The sequence below is a fragment of the Anomaloglossus baeobatrachus genome, chromosome 2 (genome assembly GCF_048569485.1).
Source record: "Anomaloglossus baeobatrachus isolate aAnoBae1 chromosome 2, aAnoBae1.hap1, whole genome shotgun sequence".
Classification (NCBI taxonomy): Eukaryota; Metazoa; Chordata; class Amphibia; order Anura; family Aromobatidae; genus Anomaloglossus; species Anomaloglossus baeobatrachus.
This window is the reverse complement of record NC_134354.1, coordinates 785,426,042-785,445,444: the sequence shown is the minus strand read 5'-3', so window position 1 is coordinate 785,445,444 and position 19,403 is coordinate 785,426,042. Positions and strand designations below refer to the sequence as shown.

The following is a 19,403-nucleotide window of genomic DNA, read 5'->3' as shown; positions in this document are numbered from 1 at the left end:
CTATGTACAAGAATATAACTACTATAATACTGCTCCTATGTACAAGAATATAACTACTATAATACTGCTCCTATGTACAAGAATATAACTACTATAATACTGCTCCTATGTACAAGACTATAACTACTATAATACTGCCCCTATGTACAAGAATATAACTACTATAATACTGCCCCTATGTACAAGAATATAACTACTATAATACTGCCCCTATGTACAAGAATATAACTACTATAATACTGCCCCTAAGTACAAGAATATAACTACTATAATACTGCCCCCTATATACAAGAATATAACTACTATAATACTGCCCCCTATGTACAAGAATATAACTACTATAATACTGCCCCCTATGTACAAGAATATAACTACTATAATACTGCCCCCTATGTACAAGAATATAACTACTATAATACTGCCCCCTATGTACAAGAATATAACTACTATAATACTGCCCCCTATGTACAAGAATATAACTACTATAATACTGCCCCCTATGTACAAGAATATAACTACTATAATACTGCTCCTATGTACAAGAATATAACTACTATAATACTGCTCCTATGTACAAGAATATAACTACTATAATACTGCCCCTATGTACAAGAATATAACTACTATAATACTGCCCCTATGTACAAGAATATAACTACTATAATACTGCCCCTATGTACAAGAATATAACTACTATAATACTGCCCCTAAGTACAAGAATATAACTACTATAATACTGCCCCTATGTACAAGAATATAACTACTATAATACTGCCCCCTATGTACAAGAATATAACTACTATAATACTGCCCCCTATGTACAAGAATATAACTACTATAATACTGCCCCCTATGTACAAGAATATAACTACTATAATACTGCTCCTATGTACAAGAATATAACTACTATAATACTGCCCCCTATGTACAAGAATATAACTACTATAATACTGTTCCTATGTACAAAAATATAACTACTATAATACTGCTCCTATGTACAAGAATATAACTACTATAATACTGCTCCTATGTACAAGAATATAACTACTATAATACTGCCCCTATGTACAAGAATATAACTACTATAATACTGCCCCTATGTACAAGAATATAACTACTATAATACTGCCCCTATGTACAAGAATATAACTACTATAATACTGCCCCTAAGTACAAGAATATAACTACTATAATACTGCCCCTATGTACAAGAATATAACTACTATAATACTGCCCCTATGTACAAGAATATAACTACTATAATACTGCCCCCTATGTACAAGAATATAACTACTATAATACTGCCCCCTATGTACAAGAATATAACTACTATAATACTGCCCCCTATGTACAAGAATATAACTACTATAATACTGCTCCTATGTACAAGAATATAACTACTATAATACTGCCCCTATGTACAAGAATATAACTACTATAATACTGCCCCCTATGTACAAGAATATAACTACTATAATACTGCCCCCTATGTACAAGAATATAACTACTATAATACTGCCCCTATGTACAAGAATATAACTACTATAATACTGCCCCTAAGTACAAGAATATAACTACTATAATACTGCCCCTATGTACAAGAATATAACTACTATAATACTGCCCCCTATGTACAAGAATATAACTACTATAATACTGCTCCTATGTACAAGAATATAACTACTATAATACTGCTCCTATGTACAAGAATATAACTACTATAATACTGCCCCCTATGTACAAGAATATAACTACTATAATACTGTTCCTATGTACAAGAATATAACTACTATAATACTGCTCCTATGTACAAGAATATAACTACTATAATACTGCTCCTATGTACAAGAATATAACTACTATAATACTGCTCCTATGTACAAGAATATAACTACTATAATACTGCTCCTATGTACAAGAATATAACTACTATAATATTGCCCCTATGTACAAGAATATAACTACTATAATACTGCCCCCTATATACAAGAATATAACTACTATAATACTGCCCCTATGTAAAAGAATATAACTACTATAATACTGCCCCCTATATACAAGAATATAACTACTATAATACTGCCCCTATGTACAAGAATATAACTACTATAATACTGCCCCCTATGTACAAGAATATAACTACTATAATACTGCTCCTATGTACAAGAATATAACTACTATAATACTGCCCCTATGTACAAGAATATAACTACTATAATACTGCCCCCTATGTACAAGAATATAACTACTATAATACTGCCCCCTATGTACAAGAATATAACTACTATAATACTGCCCCCTATGTACAAGAATATAACTACTATAATACTGCCCCCTATGTACAAGAATATAACTACTATAATACTGCTCCTATGTACAAGAATATAACTACTATAATACTGCTCCTATGTACAAGAATATAACTACTATAATACTGCCCCTATGTACAAGAATATAACTACTATAATACTGCCCCTATGTACAAGAATATAACTACTATAATACTGCCCCTAAGTACAAGAATATAACTACTATAATACTGCCCCTATGTACAAGAATATAACTACTATAATACTGTCCCCTATGTACAAGAATATAACTACTATAATACTGCTCCTATGTACAAGAATATAACTACTATAATACTGCTCCTATGTACAAGAATATAACTACTATAATACTGCCCCCTATGTACAAGAATATAACTACTATAATACTGTTCCTATGTACAAGAATATAACTACTATAATACTGCTCCTATGTACAAGAATATAACTACTATAATACTGCTCCTATGTACAAGAATATAACTACTATAATACTGCTCCTATGTACAAGAATATAACTACTATAATACTGCTCCTATGTACAAGAATATAACTACTATAATATTGCCCCTATGTACAAGAATATAACTACTATAATACTGCCCCCTATATACAAGAATATAACTACTATAATACTGCCCCTATGTAAAAGAATATAACTACTATAATACTGCCCCCTATATACAAGAATATAACTACTATAATACTGCCCCTATGTACAAGAATATAACTACTATAATACTGCCCCCTATGTACAAGAATATAACTACTATAATACTGCCCCCTATGTACAAGAATATACCTACTATAATACTGCCTCCTATGTACAAGAATATAGCTACTATAATACTGCCCCCTATGTACAAGAATATAACTACTATAATACTGCTCCTATGTACAAGAATATAACTACTATAATACTGCCCCTATGTACAAGAATATAACTACTATAATACTGCCCCCTATGTACAAGAATATAACTACTATAATACTGCCCCCTATGTACAAGAATATAACTACTATAATACTGCCCCCTATGTACAAGAATATAACTACTATAATACTGCCCCCTATGTACAAGAATATAACTACTATAATACTGCTCCTATGTACAAGAATATAACTACTATAATACTGCTCCTATGTACAAGAATATAACTACTATAATATTGCCCCTATGTACAAGAATATAACTACTATAATACTGCCCCTATGTACAAGACTATAACTACTATAATACTGCTCCTATGTACAAGAATATAACTACTATAATACTGCCACTAGTAAAGTTCCATATTGAGCTTATAAATAGGATATGACAGAGCTATATAATATACATCTTCCCCTAATCACGCCTCGTCAGTGATTCCATTCAGAGCTTTTTATACATTTGTTAATGTCATAAGGAGAAGTGAACATAAGATGCAGAGGTTAGTGGAGGGGGTGATGGACGCTGCTCGGCTGCTCAGTATGGTGGTAACGCAGACGCCATCTGTTCACTCCACAATGAGCCCCGGCATCACAGGACTTTGGGGTTTTTCATGGGATGACACATTCTGCAGGACACTTATCTGACCCCCATCATTAACGTCCAATACTGGGATTATTGCTTTAAAATCAGCAAGAAAACAATACGAGGCGTTACCAAGCGCCACCCCCTACTGCAATCTGAGCCGTTGCTATAAGTGGCGCCTCGCCTCTAGTTTTCCACTGCAACTCAGATTTCTATGTTATTTACGTCACTGTCTCTTTAAGAACGACAAAACGTCTGGAGAAGGATTCTGTTTAGGGTTACAAGAATATGTAATATATATTATATATTATATATTATATATTATATATTATATATATATATATATATACACAGTTAGGTCCAGAAATATTTGGACAGTGACACAAGTTTTGTTATTTTAGCTGTTTACAAAAACATGTTCAGAAATACAATTCTATATATAATATGGGCTGAAAGTGCACACTCCCAGCTGCAATATGAGAGTTTTCACATCCAAATCGGAGAAAGGGTTTAGGAATCATAGCTCTGTAATGCATAGCCTCCTCTTTTTCAAGGGACCAAAAGTAATTGGACAAGGGACTCTAAGGGCTGCAATTAACTCTGAAGGCGTCTCCCTCGTTAACCTGTAATCAATGAAGTAGTTAAAAGGTCTGGGGTTGATTACAGGTGTGTGGTTTTGCATTTGGAAGCTGTTGCTGTGACCAGACAACATGCGGTCTCAGGAACTCTCAATTGAGGTGAAGCAGAACATCCTGAGGCTGAAAAAAAAGAAAAAATCCATCAGAGAGATAGCAGACATGCTTGGAGTAGCAAAATCAACAGTCGGGTACATTCTGAGAAAAAAGGAATTGACTGGTGAGCTTGGGAACTCAAAAAGGCCTGGGCATCCACGGGTGACAACAGTGGTGGATGATCGCCGCATACTTTCTTTGGTGAAGAAGAACCCGTTCACAACATCAACTGAAGTCCAGAACACTCTCAGTGAAGTAGGTGTATCTGTCTCTAAGTCACCAGTAAAGAGAAGACTCCATGAAAGTAAATACAAAGGGTTCACATCTAGATGTAAACCATTCATCAATTCCAAAAATAGACAGGCCAGAGTTACATTTGCTGAAAACCACCTCATGAAGCCAGCTCAGTTCTGGAAAAGTATTCTATGGACAGATGAGACAAAGATCAACCTGTACCAGAATGATGGGAAGAAAAAAGTTTGGAGAAGAAAGGGAACGGCACATGATCCAAGGCACACCACATCCTCTGTAAAACATGGTGGAGGCAACGTGATGGCATGGGCATGCATGGCTTTCAATGGCACTGGGTCACTTGTGTTTATTGATGACATAACAGCAGACAAGAGTAGCCGGATGAATTCTGAAGTGTACCGGGATATACTTTCAGCCCAGATTCAGCCAAATGCCGCAAAGTAGATCGGACGGCGCTTCATAGTACAGATGGACAATGACCCCAAGCATACAGCCAAAGCTACCCAGGAGTTCATGAGTGCAAAAAAGTGGAACATTCTGCAATGGCCAAGTCAATCACCAGATCTTAACCCAATTGAGCATGCATTTCACTTGCTCAAATCCAGACTTCAGACGGAAAGACCCACAAACAAGCAAGACCTGAAGGCTGCGGCTGTAAAGGCCTGGCAAAGCATTAAGAAGGAGGAAACCCAGCGTTTGGTGATGTCCATGGGTTCCAGACTTAAGGCAGTGATTGCTTCCAAAGGATTCGCAACAAAATATTGAAAATAAAAATATTTTGTTTGGGTTTGGTTTATTTGTCCAATTACTTTTGACCTCCTAAAATGTGGAGTGTTTGTAAAGAAATGTGACAATTCCTACAATTTCTATCAGATATTTTTGTTCAAACCTTCAAATTAAACGTTACAATCTGCACTTGAATTCTGTTGTAGAGGTTTCATTTCAAATCCAATGTGGTGGCATGCAGAGCGCAACTCGCGAAAAGTGTGTCACTGTCCAAAGATTTCTGGACCTAACTATATATATATATATATATATATATATATATATATATATATATATATATATATATATATATATATATATATATATATATATATATATATATATATATATATATATATATATATATATATATATATATATATATATATATATATATATATATATTTACACACACACAATAATAATATATTATAATATATTATAATAAAATTAATACAATATAGTATTAACACAAAATTATATATATTTTGTGTGTTAATACTATATTAATTTTATTATTATTATTATAACATATTAAAATATATATATATTATTTTAATATATTATAATAATAAATTAATATATAGTATTAACACACAAAATATATATATTATACACACACTAAAATCTCAGATTTGTGCATGAATGAGCTACATAGGCACTAAAACCGGAGCACTTATGTGTAGGAGAAGCTGGGAGACACGGCTCAGAGGTCACCCAGCTTTTCCGGGAGAGAGTGGTGGATAAGTACCAGTCAGTACTCGGGAAATTATCGGAGTCAGTGCAGCAGATGTACAGTCATGGTGACCTCGCTGCAGTGACTCCGCCGTGCGGTCCATGACTCAGCGGGACGTGCTGCGGAAACACAAGCCGGCGACGCTGCAGATGCTCCCCAATCAGAGGCATCATGAAGACAATCCACTGTCCCCACAACAGTGCACAGCGCAGCCTCAAGGGCAGCAGCGTCTCCTTCACGCCGGGCGTCCCCATCGGAGGCGGCAGCGACACCGCACGAGATCCCGGCTCATCACTCAGGAGCAGCGTCATCAACACAATGCAGCACATTCAGGGAGGATCATTCATCTCCACCGTCACCCGCCGAGACACCGAGTCCTCTGTGTGATTAATATAACAGTACGTGTGTGTGTGGGGGGGGGGGGGAGGGGGCACTTACCATTTTATTCCAACAATGTACAATTGCTGTGTGTCCTAGAAGCTGATCATGCCCAGAAATGGTGGTCTTATGTGACTTGTATCCTGCACTTTATCACTTTACGCCACTGTGGGCGCAGACCGGCTGCCATGATGTCTCCTATATACAGCACACTGACACATTAGGGGTTCCCAATCTCCGGTCCATGTAGAACATGTTCAGAAACATCACAGTACTAAGCAGTATAGCAATGTATCCTGCTCAGATGAGATTAACACTTACTAGAAAGCTGCAGAGTGAGTGAGTGTCTCCCATCTACGTCTCCTGTAACTTGATCCCTCAGTGAGGTTACAGTCTGTCTTGTAGATTTTCAGCTTTTTTTTCATTACTAAGCAGTGTAGCTGTGAATCCCACTCAGATGAGATTAACACTTACTAGACAGTTGCAGTGTGTATCCATCTCTACTCCCCCCCCCCTTCACCCCTACATAGATATCAATAGGCAGCTGCAATTTGATCCCTCAGTGAGGTTACAGTCTGTCTTGTAGATTTTCAGCTTTTTTTTTTAGTGTAGCTGTGAATCCCACTCAGATGAGATTAACACTTACGAGAAAGCTGCAGTGTGTATCCATCTCTACTTTCCCCCTCTCTCACCTCTACATAGATTTCAATTGGCAGGTGTAATTTTATCCCTCAGTGAGGTTACATGTTGTCTTGTAGATTTTCAGCTTTTTTTCATTACTAAGCAGTGTAGCTGTGAATCACGCTCAGATGAGATTAACACTTACTAGAAAACAGCAGTGTGTATCCATCTCTGCTTCTCCCCCGCTCACCCTTACATAGATTTCAATAGGCGGCTGTAATTTTGATCCCTCAGTGAGGCTATAGTCCGTTTTGCAGATTTTCAGCTTTTTTTCATTACTAAGCAGTGTAGCTGTGAATCCTGCTCAGGTGAGTGTAACTATTACGAGAAAGCTGCAGTGTGCGTTAATCTCACCGGAGCAGGATTCAGAGCGACACTGCAGTGTAATATCCTCCAGGCTGTTTCTGAACATGTTCTACATGGACAAGAGATCGGGAACCCCTAATATGATCAAATTACAGCTGCCTATTGAAATCTATGGAGGGTGAGAAGCAATGTAAGATAAACACTACAGCTTTCTCTTAAGGAACTTACTCAGCTTCCCCCCCCCATACATTTCAATAGGCAGCTGTAAATTGATCCCTCAGTGAGGTTACTTGCAGTCCATTTTGTAGATTTTCAGCAGTTTCCCCCCCCTTCAGTATTAAAGCAGTGTAGCTGTGAGTCCTGCTCAGGTAAGATTAACACACTGCAGTTTGTTGCATCTTCCTCTGCTTCCCTACCTCCATAGATTTCAATAGGCAGCTGCAATTTGATCTCAGTGAAGTCACAGTCCATCTTGTAGATTTTTCAGCTGTTTTTTTCAAGTACTAAGCAGTGTAGCTGTGAATCCAGTTCTTGTAAGAGATTAACACATTGCAGATTTCTCGTATCTCCCGCTGCTTCTTTACCTCCATATATTTCAATAGGCAGCTGCAATTTGATCCCTCAGTGAGGTTACTTACAGTCCATCTTGTAGATTTTCAGCAGTTTCCCCCCCTTCAGTATTAAGCAGTGTAGCTGTGAATCCTGCTCAGGTAACACACACACACACACACACACACACACACTGTAGTTTCTTGTATCTTCCTCTGCTTCTCCCCCTCCATACATTTCAATAGGCAGCTGTAATTTGATTCCTCAGTGAGGTTAGAGTCCATCTTGTAGATTTTTCAGCTGTGTTTTTCCAGTATTAGCAGTGTAGCTGTGAATCCAGCTCTTGTAAGATTAACACATTGCAGATTTCTTTTATCTTCTGCTGCTTCTTTACCTCCATAGATTTCAATAGGCAGCTGTAATTCGATCCTCAGTGAGGTCACAGCCCGTCTTGTAGATTTTCAGCTATATTTCCCCCCCTTTGAGTGATTAGTTTAGGAGACAGAGGGAATAAGAAGTGGCTCATAAGTGGAGAAATAAATCTCTCACATGATATATTACACAGTTTTGTACTTAAGTTAAACTTGTCGACCATTTAACCCCCGAGTGGTCAAGCAACAAGACGAGGCTTCATTTGTAGAAGGGTTGTGGAGCCAGGGTACAGGGGTCACCTCAAAAATCAAACCATCTGTGGAAAGTTGTCGACAAAAGTTGCAAATAAGTGCACAAAATCTCAGATGAGCAGACCCCGAATAAAACAAACAGACATCTTAGTAAAAAAGGGTAACTTCAGACCCCGCAGACATTAAGGTGGCGGCCATTGCTCCAGCCTTGATAAGACATAGAAATTCCCTTTAAGAAAAGGGGCATTTCACCCGCAGAGCGCCCCTCCTGGGGACCGATTCCCACATCCGAGTCCCCCCAGCTTTTCTGAGAAGGAATTCCGGACCACCATAGGTTACAGGCGGTAAGGACGTCAGACATAAGCCCTTTAACCCTTCGCATCCATAAATACCTGATAACACAAGAGGCACCTCTGCTGCCTAAGGCTATGTGCCCACGCTAGAATGTCCCTGCGGATTTTTTTGCCTGAAAATCCGCGACTTTCGCGGCAAATCCGCACCCGCGGATTTGCCGCGGATTTTGATGCGGATTTTTTTTTCTTTTTTTTTCTTATTCAAAGCCAAAAATCCGCACCAAATCTGCACCAAACAATTGACATGCTGCAGATTTTTCCGCATCAAAATCCGCGGCAAATCCGCCGCGGAAAAATCCGCAGCATGGGCACAGCATTTCCAAAATGCCATTGAAATGGCTTGGAAGTGCTGCTGCTGCAGATTTTCGGCAAATCCGCGGTAAATCCGCGGCAAAATCCGCGGTAAATCCTGTAGCGTGGGCACATAGCCTTAGGCTACTTTCACACATCCGGTTTGAGCAGTGTGGCTCAATCCGGCTGTGAAACCTATGCAACGGATGCGGCGAAAACACCACATCCTTTGCATAAATTTTTACATGCGACCCGTCCGGTTTTTTTCCGGTTGCGGCACGCTACTGAGCATGCGCAGTGGAAGAAACCTCATGCAGCGGCCGGATGCGTTTTTTTTCCGCATCCGGCGTCCATAGGCATGCATTGAAAATGTGCCGCAGCGGCCGGATGCGGCGCGATGCGTTATTTTGCCGGAGCAAAAACGTTGCAGGCAACGTTCCATGCGGCATCGGCTAAATCTGCCGCATGCGGCAAAAAACGGACCGAACGCAAGCCCATGCGGCACAATACGGCACTAATGTAAGTCTATGCAAAAAAAAACGCAACCGGTGGCAAAAAAAAACGGTTGCGGATTTTCTGCAGAGCGCCGTATTGTGCCGCAGAGCAAAAAACGGATGTGTGAAAGTAGCCTTATAATTAGAGGTATCATTAATAAAGCCCTGGTTGTTGGAGCTGACACCGCACGTGCAGGTAGCACAATACGCCAGACACGAGGGAGTGACCGCAGGCTCCTATTTACTAAACAGTGAGAAAACTCCAGAACCTCCGCGACCTTCACACCCCAGTGTAGAATATGGAGCGGGGGGGTGAGAACGCCGCAGCCAGGAAGGGGTTAACAAAAGAGCAATAACTTACCGTTAACAAGCAGCAGACCAGGGCTCCGCACAGGGCACGCATTCTGCTCTCTGCGAGGAGGAAAGGCTGCGAGAAACAATAGAAAAGGGGAATTATTCATTTATTTGAGAAAAGAAAAAAAAAAAAAAAATGCAGCGTATAGGATATGATACAAGAGCAGTGAGCAGGGCGACCGCGACTCCAACCACTGAGCGGGGCAACCGCAACCCCCCCAACCCCCGAGCGGGGCAACCGCAACCCCCCCAACCCCCGAGCGGGGCAACCGCAACCCCCCCAACCCCCGAGCGGGGCAACCGCAACCCCCCCAACCCCCGAGCGGGGCAACCGCGACCCCAACCACTGAGCAGGGCAACCGCCACTCCAACCACTGAGCGGGGCAACCGCAACCCCCCACCCCCAAGCGGGGCAACCGCGACCCCAACCACTGAGCAGGGCGACCGCCACTCCAACCACTGAGCAGGGCGACCGCCACTCCAACCACTGAGCAGGGCGACCGCCACTCCAACCACTGAGCAGGGCGACCGCCACTCCAACCACTGAGCAGGGCGACCGCCACTCCAACCACTGAGCAGGGTGACCGCCACTCCAACCACTGAGCAGGGCGACCGCCACTCCAACCACTGAGCAGGGCGACCGCCACTCCAACCACTGAGCAGGGCGACCGCCACTCCAACCACTGAGCAGGGCGACCGCCACTCCAACCACTGAGCAGGGCGACCGCCACTCCAACCACTGAGCAGGGCGACCGCCACTCCAACCACTGAGCAGGGCGACCGCCACTCCAACCACTGAGCAGGGCGACCGCCACTCCAACCACTGAGCAGGGCGACCGCCACTCCAACCACCGAGCAGGGCGACCGCCACTCCAACCACCGAGCAGGGCGACCGCCACTCCAACCACCGAGCAGGGCGACCGCCACTCCAACCACCGAGCAGGGCGACCGCCACTCCAACCACCGAGCAGGGCGACCGCCACTCCAACCACCGAGCAGGGCGACCGCCACTCCAACCACTGAGCAGGGCGACCGCCACTCCAACCACTGAGCAGGGCGACCGCCACTCCAACCACTGAGCAGGGCGACCGCCACTCCAACCACTGAGCAGGGCGACCGCCACTCCAACCACTGAGCAGGGCAACCGCCACTCCAGCTCTGGGGAGGTAAGAGACAACCACCATCTGTGTGTCTTCCTCAGCCCATTTTCTCGCTTTGCCTACCACCATATAATAAGAGAGGGCTTGGTGACAGTCAAGGAGCTGTCTGTCTTGAGAACAAACCTGAGTTAGCTTTCTATCCCCCCCCCCCAGACTGATGATGAGGTCAGGTGATTGACATAGGAGGAAAAGAGGTGGCTCATAAGTGAAGAATTTTTTTTTCTTTTTTCTTATGGAAAGATATTACAGAGCTTGTACCCACAGCCATACTAACTGCAGAAGTAACCACTGTAAGAAACATTGCAGCCGGCATTATAAACGCACTGACAATGAAACAGTGTCATACACTAGTGCAGACCAGGGCTGTGGAGTCGGAGTCGGAGTCGTGGAGTCGGAGTCGGAGTCGTGGAGTCGGAGTCGGAGTCGGAGCTCATTTTGGTGGAGTCGGAGTCGGAGTTGGAGTCGGTATAAAATGCACCGACTCCGACTCCTAAAATATATAATAAATTGGGGACAGGAGTGCAATGCAGAATGTGCTGAATATTTTACTAAATAACAACATTTAGTATAATGCTTATATTTAAGTGAAAAATTTATTGTAGTATAATGTGAACATCAGACATTTAATTGTTTTTATGATACAATAATCAAGATATTTGGATAGAACATAAAATATTTATTGGATACAACTTTAGAACTAAAAAACTAATAAATTGTAAATATGTAATATTATATATATATACACAGTGTATATACACACACAAGATATATATGTAATCTACTGTATATTACATAGTGTATTACATATTTACAATTTATTACAGTTTTTTGTGTTCTAAAGTTGTATCCAATAAATATATTTTATGTTCTATCCAAATATCTTGATTATTGTATCATAAAAATTATTAAATGTCTAATGTTCACATACACATATTCATGTACTACAATAAATTTTTCACCTAACTATAAGCAATATATGTAGGAGTCGGAGTCGGAGCCGGAGTCGGAGTCGGTGCAAGAGAATTTGAGGAGTCGGAGTCGGAGTCGGAGTCGAAGGTTTGGCTTACCGACTCCACAGCCCTGGTGCAGACAGTGACACACTGCGACTGAGGATCTCCCCCAAAGCTCCATTATATAGAATGCTCCTCAACGCCTACAGGAGGACCCCGACAACTACAGGCATCGCGGCCCCCGACAGATCACACCGAGTACACCGCCATCTTGTGCGCAGATGAGCGGCCTGTGTTCTCAGACTCCTGGTCGCAGCGAGCATCAGATCGGCCGGTCACTGTCAGTGAGAGAGGTGTTATCAGTAATTGTACAAGAGGAGGAGGAGGTGAGCTGTGACATCACCTATTGTGAATGGATGAGTTAACCTCTCTATATACAGCAGATGACAACTCATCCATTCACAACAGGTGATATCACAGCTCACCTCCTCTTCCTGTACAATGACTGATGTCATCTGCTCTATATAGAGAGGTTATCAGTCATTGTACAGGAAGAGGTGGTGAGCTGTGATATCACCTATTGTGAATGGTGGATCCAGTATTAGCTACACACACACACACACACACACACGTAGCTAATACTGGATCCACCATTCGCAATAGGCGATATCACAGCTCACCTCCTCCTCTACAATGCATAATAACACCTCTATCTATCGATAGATATAGATAGATAGAGAGGTATTATTACTCATTGTAGAGGAGGAGGTGAGCTGTGGCATCAGCTATTGTGAATGGTGGATCCTTTGTTATCTTATATAGGTGTTATAGTCATTGTACAGGAGAAGGAGGAGGTGAGCTGTGATATCACCTATTGTGTATGGATCCTCTGTCATCTACTGTATATAGAGGTGTTAGCAGTAATTGTACAGGAGGAGGCAGAGGTGAGCTGTAATCCTGTCCGTGATGAGATTTTTAAAAAAAAAAATAAAAAAAAAATCCGACTTTTAATTTCTCTTTGTGTTGGAATAGAAAAATGATCCCCATCTCTCCTCTCACAGCGGCACATAAGACAATGGATCCCTCTATGACAATCCCTTTCAGGGCCTCGGGTGAGCGCCTCCTGTGGGGGGGGGCGGGGGGCAGACGTCATCCTCTGGATTCGCCCGCTGACGTCGTCCTCTGCGCTGTTTTCCCATCATAGCCATATTCCTATAATAAGCTCCTCGGAGTTATTTATAGAGCTCCCGGCCGCCGCTGCTGCCTCATCACCTGGAGAGGAACGAGTCCGGGCAGCGGCCATCACCTGATCACCTGCAGCGCCGCTGACTCAGGACCAACGCTGCAGCCAACAGGGAAGAGCAACCCCAAGGACACAGCACGGGAGCTGCACAGACCTGCAGAGCGGCGCAGCCGGATGTGACTGCTCAACGGAAAGTGCAGACGCCACCTTCCCACCTACTGTCATTGTATCACTGCACATCGGAGAGAAAGAAAGAAATAATATATATATCCAATGCCAAAAAGGAAAAATGTCAATATATATTGCACTGCACTATGGAGGGTATCACTGATTGCACAGAAAATAGAGAGTGCAGCTCTGGAGTATAATAGAGAATGTAACCCAGGATCAGTAATGTAATGTATGTACACAGTGGCTGCACCAGAAGAATAGTGAGTGCAGCTCTGGAGTATAATACAGGATGTAACTCAGCATCAGTAATGTATGTACACAGTGACTGCACCAGCAGAATAATGAGTGCAGCTCTGGAGTATAATACAGGAGGTAACTCAGCATCAGTAATGTAATGTATGTACACAGTGACTGCACCAGCAGAATAGTGAGTGCAGCTCTGGAGTATAATAGAGAATGTAACCCAGGATCAGTAATGTAATGTATGTACACAGTGGCTGCACCAGAAGAATAGTGAGTGCAGCTCTGGAGTATAATACAGGATGTAACTCAGCATCAGTAATGTATGTACACAGTGACTGCACCAGCAGAATAATGAGTGCAGCTCTGGAGTATAATACAGGAGGTAACTCAGCATCAGTAATGTAATGTATGTACACAGTGACTGCACCAGCAGAATAGTGAGTGCAGCTCTGGAGTATAATAGAGAATGTAACCCAGGATCAGTAATGTAATGTATGTACACAGTGGCTGCACCAGCAGAATAGTGAGTGCAGCTCTGGAGTATAATACAGGAGGTAACTCAGCATCAGTAATGTAATGTATGTACACAGTGACTGCACCAGCAGAATAGTGAGTGCAGCTCTGGAGTATAATACAGGAGGTAACTCAGGATCAGTAATGTAATGTATGTACACAGTGACTGCACCAGCAGAATAGTGAGTGCAGCTCTGGAGTATAATAGAGAATGTAACCCAGGATCAGTAATGTAATGTATGTACACAGTGGCTGCACCAGCAGAATAGTGAGTGCAGCTCTGGAGTATAATACAGGAGGTAACTCAGCATCAGTAATGTAATGTATGTACACAGTGACTGCACCAGCAGAATAGTGAGTGCAGCTCTGGAGTATAATACAGGAGGTAACTCAGGATCAGTAATGTAATGTATGTACAGTGACTGCACCAGCAGAATAGTGAGTGCAGCTCTGGAGTATAATACAGGAGGTAACTCAGGATCAGTAATGTAATGTATGTACACAGTGACTGCACCAGCAGAATAGTGAGTGCAGCTCTGGAGCATAATACAGGAGGTAACTCAGGATCAGTAATGTAATGTATGTACACAGTGACTGCACCAGCAGAATAATGAGTGCAGCTCTGGAGTATAATACAGGAGGTAACCCAGGATCAGTAATGTAATGTATGTACACAGTGACTGCACCAGCAGAATAGTGAGTGCAGCTCTGGAGTATAATACAGGAGGTAACTCAGGATTAGTAATGTAATGTATGTACACAGTGATTGCACCAGCAGAATAGTGAGTGCTGCTCTGGAGTATAATACAGGAGGTAACTCAGGATCAGTAATGTAATGTATGTACACAGTGACTGCACCAGCAGAATAGTGAGTGCAGCTCTGCAGTATAATACAGGATGTAACTCAGGATCAGTAATGTAATGTATGTACACAGTGACTGCAGCAGCAGAATAGTGAGTACAGCTCTGGAGTATAATACAGGAGGTAACTCAGGATCAGTAATGTAATGTATGTACACAGTGACTGCACCAGCAGAATAGTGAGTGCAGCTCTGCAGTATAATACAGGATGTAACTCAGCATCAGTAATGTATGTACACAGTGACTGCACCAGCAGAATAGTGAGTGCAGCTCTGGGGTATAATACAGGATCAGACTGAGGGAGTTGCAGCCGGATGAGCCGTTCACTATGAGGTCAGAATAATAAACTGGAGTTACAAAAATCTGTAGAATGAGGCAGGAGAGGTTTTGGCTTGGCCGGGGTGGGATATCCTGGCTCAGCGGCGTCCTCGTGATGTCACCCTGGATGTAGGAGATTTCATATAAATGCACAATATACAGTTTCCGGGTTCCTGTTGACTAAGGATATGTCAGGAGGAAGAGGATCGGATCCTGGAGGAAGTATGGGTCAGAATCTAAAACCTGAGTGATTACGGGATCTCCTGGGAGTCGCGGCCTCTGTCTTTGTCATTCACGCCCTGATCTATTGTTCATACATTCAAGTGCTGAAGGTAACAGCGGCCGATCTCCCTCCAGACTGGCACCTTTCCTGGGTGACTAAAATAAGTGCATCGTCTCCTACTATATGCATAGGGACCTCGTAGAGAACCCAGCTTTCCCGACACCCTGAACATGGAGGTTATATGCCCGTCCTCGGCTCCCTACCGGCACAACTAACCACAGCTCTAGGATTGAGCAGCTGTAATGGCGGTGACATTGGCCATCACCCAGCTTTCCCATGTCGATGGGGAAGGGGCGCTGTCTACAGTATGGCCGCCATTGCTGCACTGACTAGGCGCTACCCAGCTTTCCTAGATGGCAGTTTGCAGCACAGCCGTCATTCAGGACAGTGACGATGGCCGGCAGCATAAACACGAGGAGTTTACTGATCAGGAATCTGGAAAAGCTGGGTGTCCCTCCCTTTATATCATCACAGCAGATAATTGGGAAATAGGTGAAGAACAAGACAGTAACATGATAAACCCCTGTAATTATCGCGGCCGTCACCGGGGCGGTGATGACTGATCCAGCGACAGTAGCCGTGTCACCACTTCCATGGCCCCGGGTCACACACTCGCCCTTCCATCTGCTGCCTCTGTAATAGCAGTTACACCATTCCTAAAATAATGGAGGAAGAGACCAGACAACAAGGGGGGGGGTGGGGTAAAGTAAGAGCCCCAGCTCTGGGACCCCCTGGTCCATCATGCCTCGCTGAGCTCCGACACACGATCCCCTCCGCCAGCCCGAGCTCTGCATTATGTAGGAGGCACAACGCCGGCCATTGTCAGCGCACAATAGAGGGCATGAATAATACAGAGGCCTCCTGGACGGCAGCCGGGCGTCAGCTCTATATATAACCAACGTGGCCTCCACTTAAAGGGTTAATGCACCCATAATAACCCCCAACACAGCAGAATTCCAATAATCCGGTATATCCGCATTATAAGAGGCCAGCGGAGCATTTCTCACAAGTGTCATAAGCACCGGATAAAACAAGGGGGGATGCCAGGAGGAAGCAGTGACGACTTACAACCCCCCAATAATATGAACCAAGGGGTGCGGGATATTTGGACGGATCACCCATCCGCCACAAGTGTCACCCAACTTTAAGACTCGTCGATTTCTATGTAAACTTTCGGGTCGTCATCATGTTGTGTCTAAATTTTTGATCGGGAGCTTCTAATCCACACCGCAGGATTTGATTTTTTGCGTATGAGAAGTTGCGGGTTCTATTTTTCATCCATGTTTATTTATTACCATATTGGATGCAAGAATAGAAGACGCTTCCAAGCGTCAAGAGTGAAAAACGGACGGTACAAGGAGGCGACAGACGGCAGCCACTGACCTGGACCTATAAGGCTAGGTTTACATTTCCGTTTTAAATCCGTCAGGTCCGTCAGCGACGGATCAGTCGTTTTATAGATGTCAACTGACGCAACGGATGTGTTTTACACAGGAATCTTGTGAAAAAAAAACTGATCCGTTGCGTCCGTTACATCCGCTGTGTGTCCGTTTGACGGATCCGTCATGATCCGTTTGTGTTTGGGACAGCCCAGTGGGAGTGCCAGACATGCTGGGCATGCTCAGTAGAGCATGACGGAATCTAGCACTGGATTCCGTTGTAAGACGGATTACGGCGGAATCCTGCACCATAGACATCCATTACAAGCGTGACTGATTCCTGCGCAGTGCGTTAATTTTGACGGCCCGAAAAACGTTAAATTCTGCGTTGTTCCCGCCCGGCGGACAGTCCAAAAACGACTGACCGCAGCGCAGTGGATGCAACGCAAGGTCATCAGTCGCAATCCGGCACTAATACAAGTCTATGGGACACAACTGAATCCGCTAATCGGATTCCATTGTTTACCAGAGCCGCGGATTGTGACTGATACAATTTAATGGAAGTGTGAACCTAGCCTAACACATGCCACACGCGGCAGAACGTGCACTTCTGGTGTCCCCTGGCCACGTGCCACGCGCTGCCCGGCTACCCCGGCATCAGCAGCTGCTCAAACCTGTTATTTCCGATTTGACGTGTACAAACAGAGACCGGGAGATAAAATTCTCGATATTTCCGTGCTGCGCGCGGCGGAGCTGCAGACACCGTGCGCTTCCTGGGGAGGGTCAACCACAAATCTTAGTGACCCGGCTGCCAGTTATCTATGTCCCGCACATGTGCGGACCATGGACACGTGGACGAGATACGTGCGCCCGTCTGGGGCCCACAGCAAGATGCGAACCGACAGATAACAGGAAAAATAAAAATAAGTGACATCATTAAGATGAAGACATCAATGATTTGTCACAATTCAGCTTTTATCAGAATCAGATTCTATCCCTTTGTTTCAATGTCAGATCTCAGCACGCAGCGGTTTTTGGACGCTACATTTGTGCGTTTTTGGCCGCAAAACAGCACCTGCGGCAATAACACATTGGTAAAAAACGCATGCGTTTTGGTGCGCTTTTGATCTCTGCATTTTGCTGCGTTTTCCAATGCGTTGCATGGGTGAAAAACGCAGGCTTTGTGCGCATTGCAACTTTTTCAGCGGCGTTTTTGCACGTTTTTCATGAGGGGAAACCGCAGAAAAACGCAGGAAAGAGTTGACATGTCCATTTTTTTTTATTTTTTAGCTCAAAAACACAGCTAAAAAAAAAAAAAAAAAAAGTTGTGTGCGGACAGCAAAAATGAAAAGTCATAGGAAGGGGGAAGCAAAGTCATGCAGTTTTGAGCACAAAAACGCACCTGAAAAACACGCAACAATGCAGCGAAAAACACTCAATGAGAATCCTGATGCCTCGTGCACGCGGTCAGGATATTTTCTTTGCAGATTTGGTGTAGAAAATAATCTGCAGAATGTCCGCTGTTTTTCATCATTGAAAGTAATGAAAAAAGCGATTTTTTTTCGTGCCAAAAATGGTGCAGAAAATTTTGCAACCAAATACTCAATGTGTGCACAAAGCCCAACTCTGCACATGGCGGCTGCTGCTCTCCCCGCCATGGATACAACTGTATCCAGTGTAGACAATGCAATGAGCATGGGGTAGACTGATACATTGTAGCAAACCTGCAGGAGCTGCTGTGGATTTGATGTATCCGCCTCCCAGAGCGCGATATACAGCGAATGGAAACGAGCAACGTCATTCAATGACAGCAAACAGAAATGACAAATATAAAGAAAGTATTCTGCAGAGTTGTGCAACTTTGCATTTAGCAATTTTCATAAGTTTACAGTAAATAAGTTCCCCTGAGTACAATGGAAATGGTTCATA

General features: G+C 43.2%; 1 protein-coding gene across 1 annotated transcript in view; it reads right to left on the bottom strand.

Annotated features, from left to right (window-relative positions):
* Positions 1-19,403, bottom strand: part of RELT (RELT TNF receptor) — a 40,815-nt gene that overhangs the window by 15,299 nt on the left and 6,113 nt on the right. Inside the window, exon 2 of the mRNA XM_075337617.1 lies at positions 10,361-10,426. Coding sequence (XP_075193732.1) covers positions 10,361-10,402 — 42 coding nt within the window. The 5' untranslated portion in view covers positions 10,403-10,426. The remainder of the gene's footprint in view (positions 1-10,360; positions 10,427-19,403) is intronic.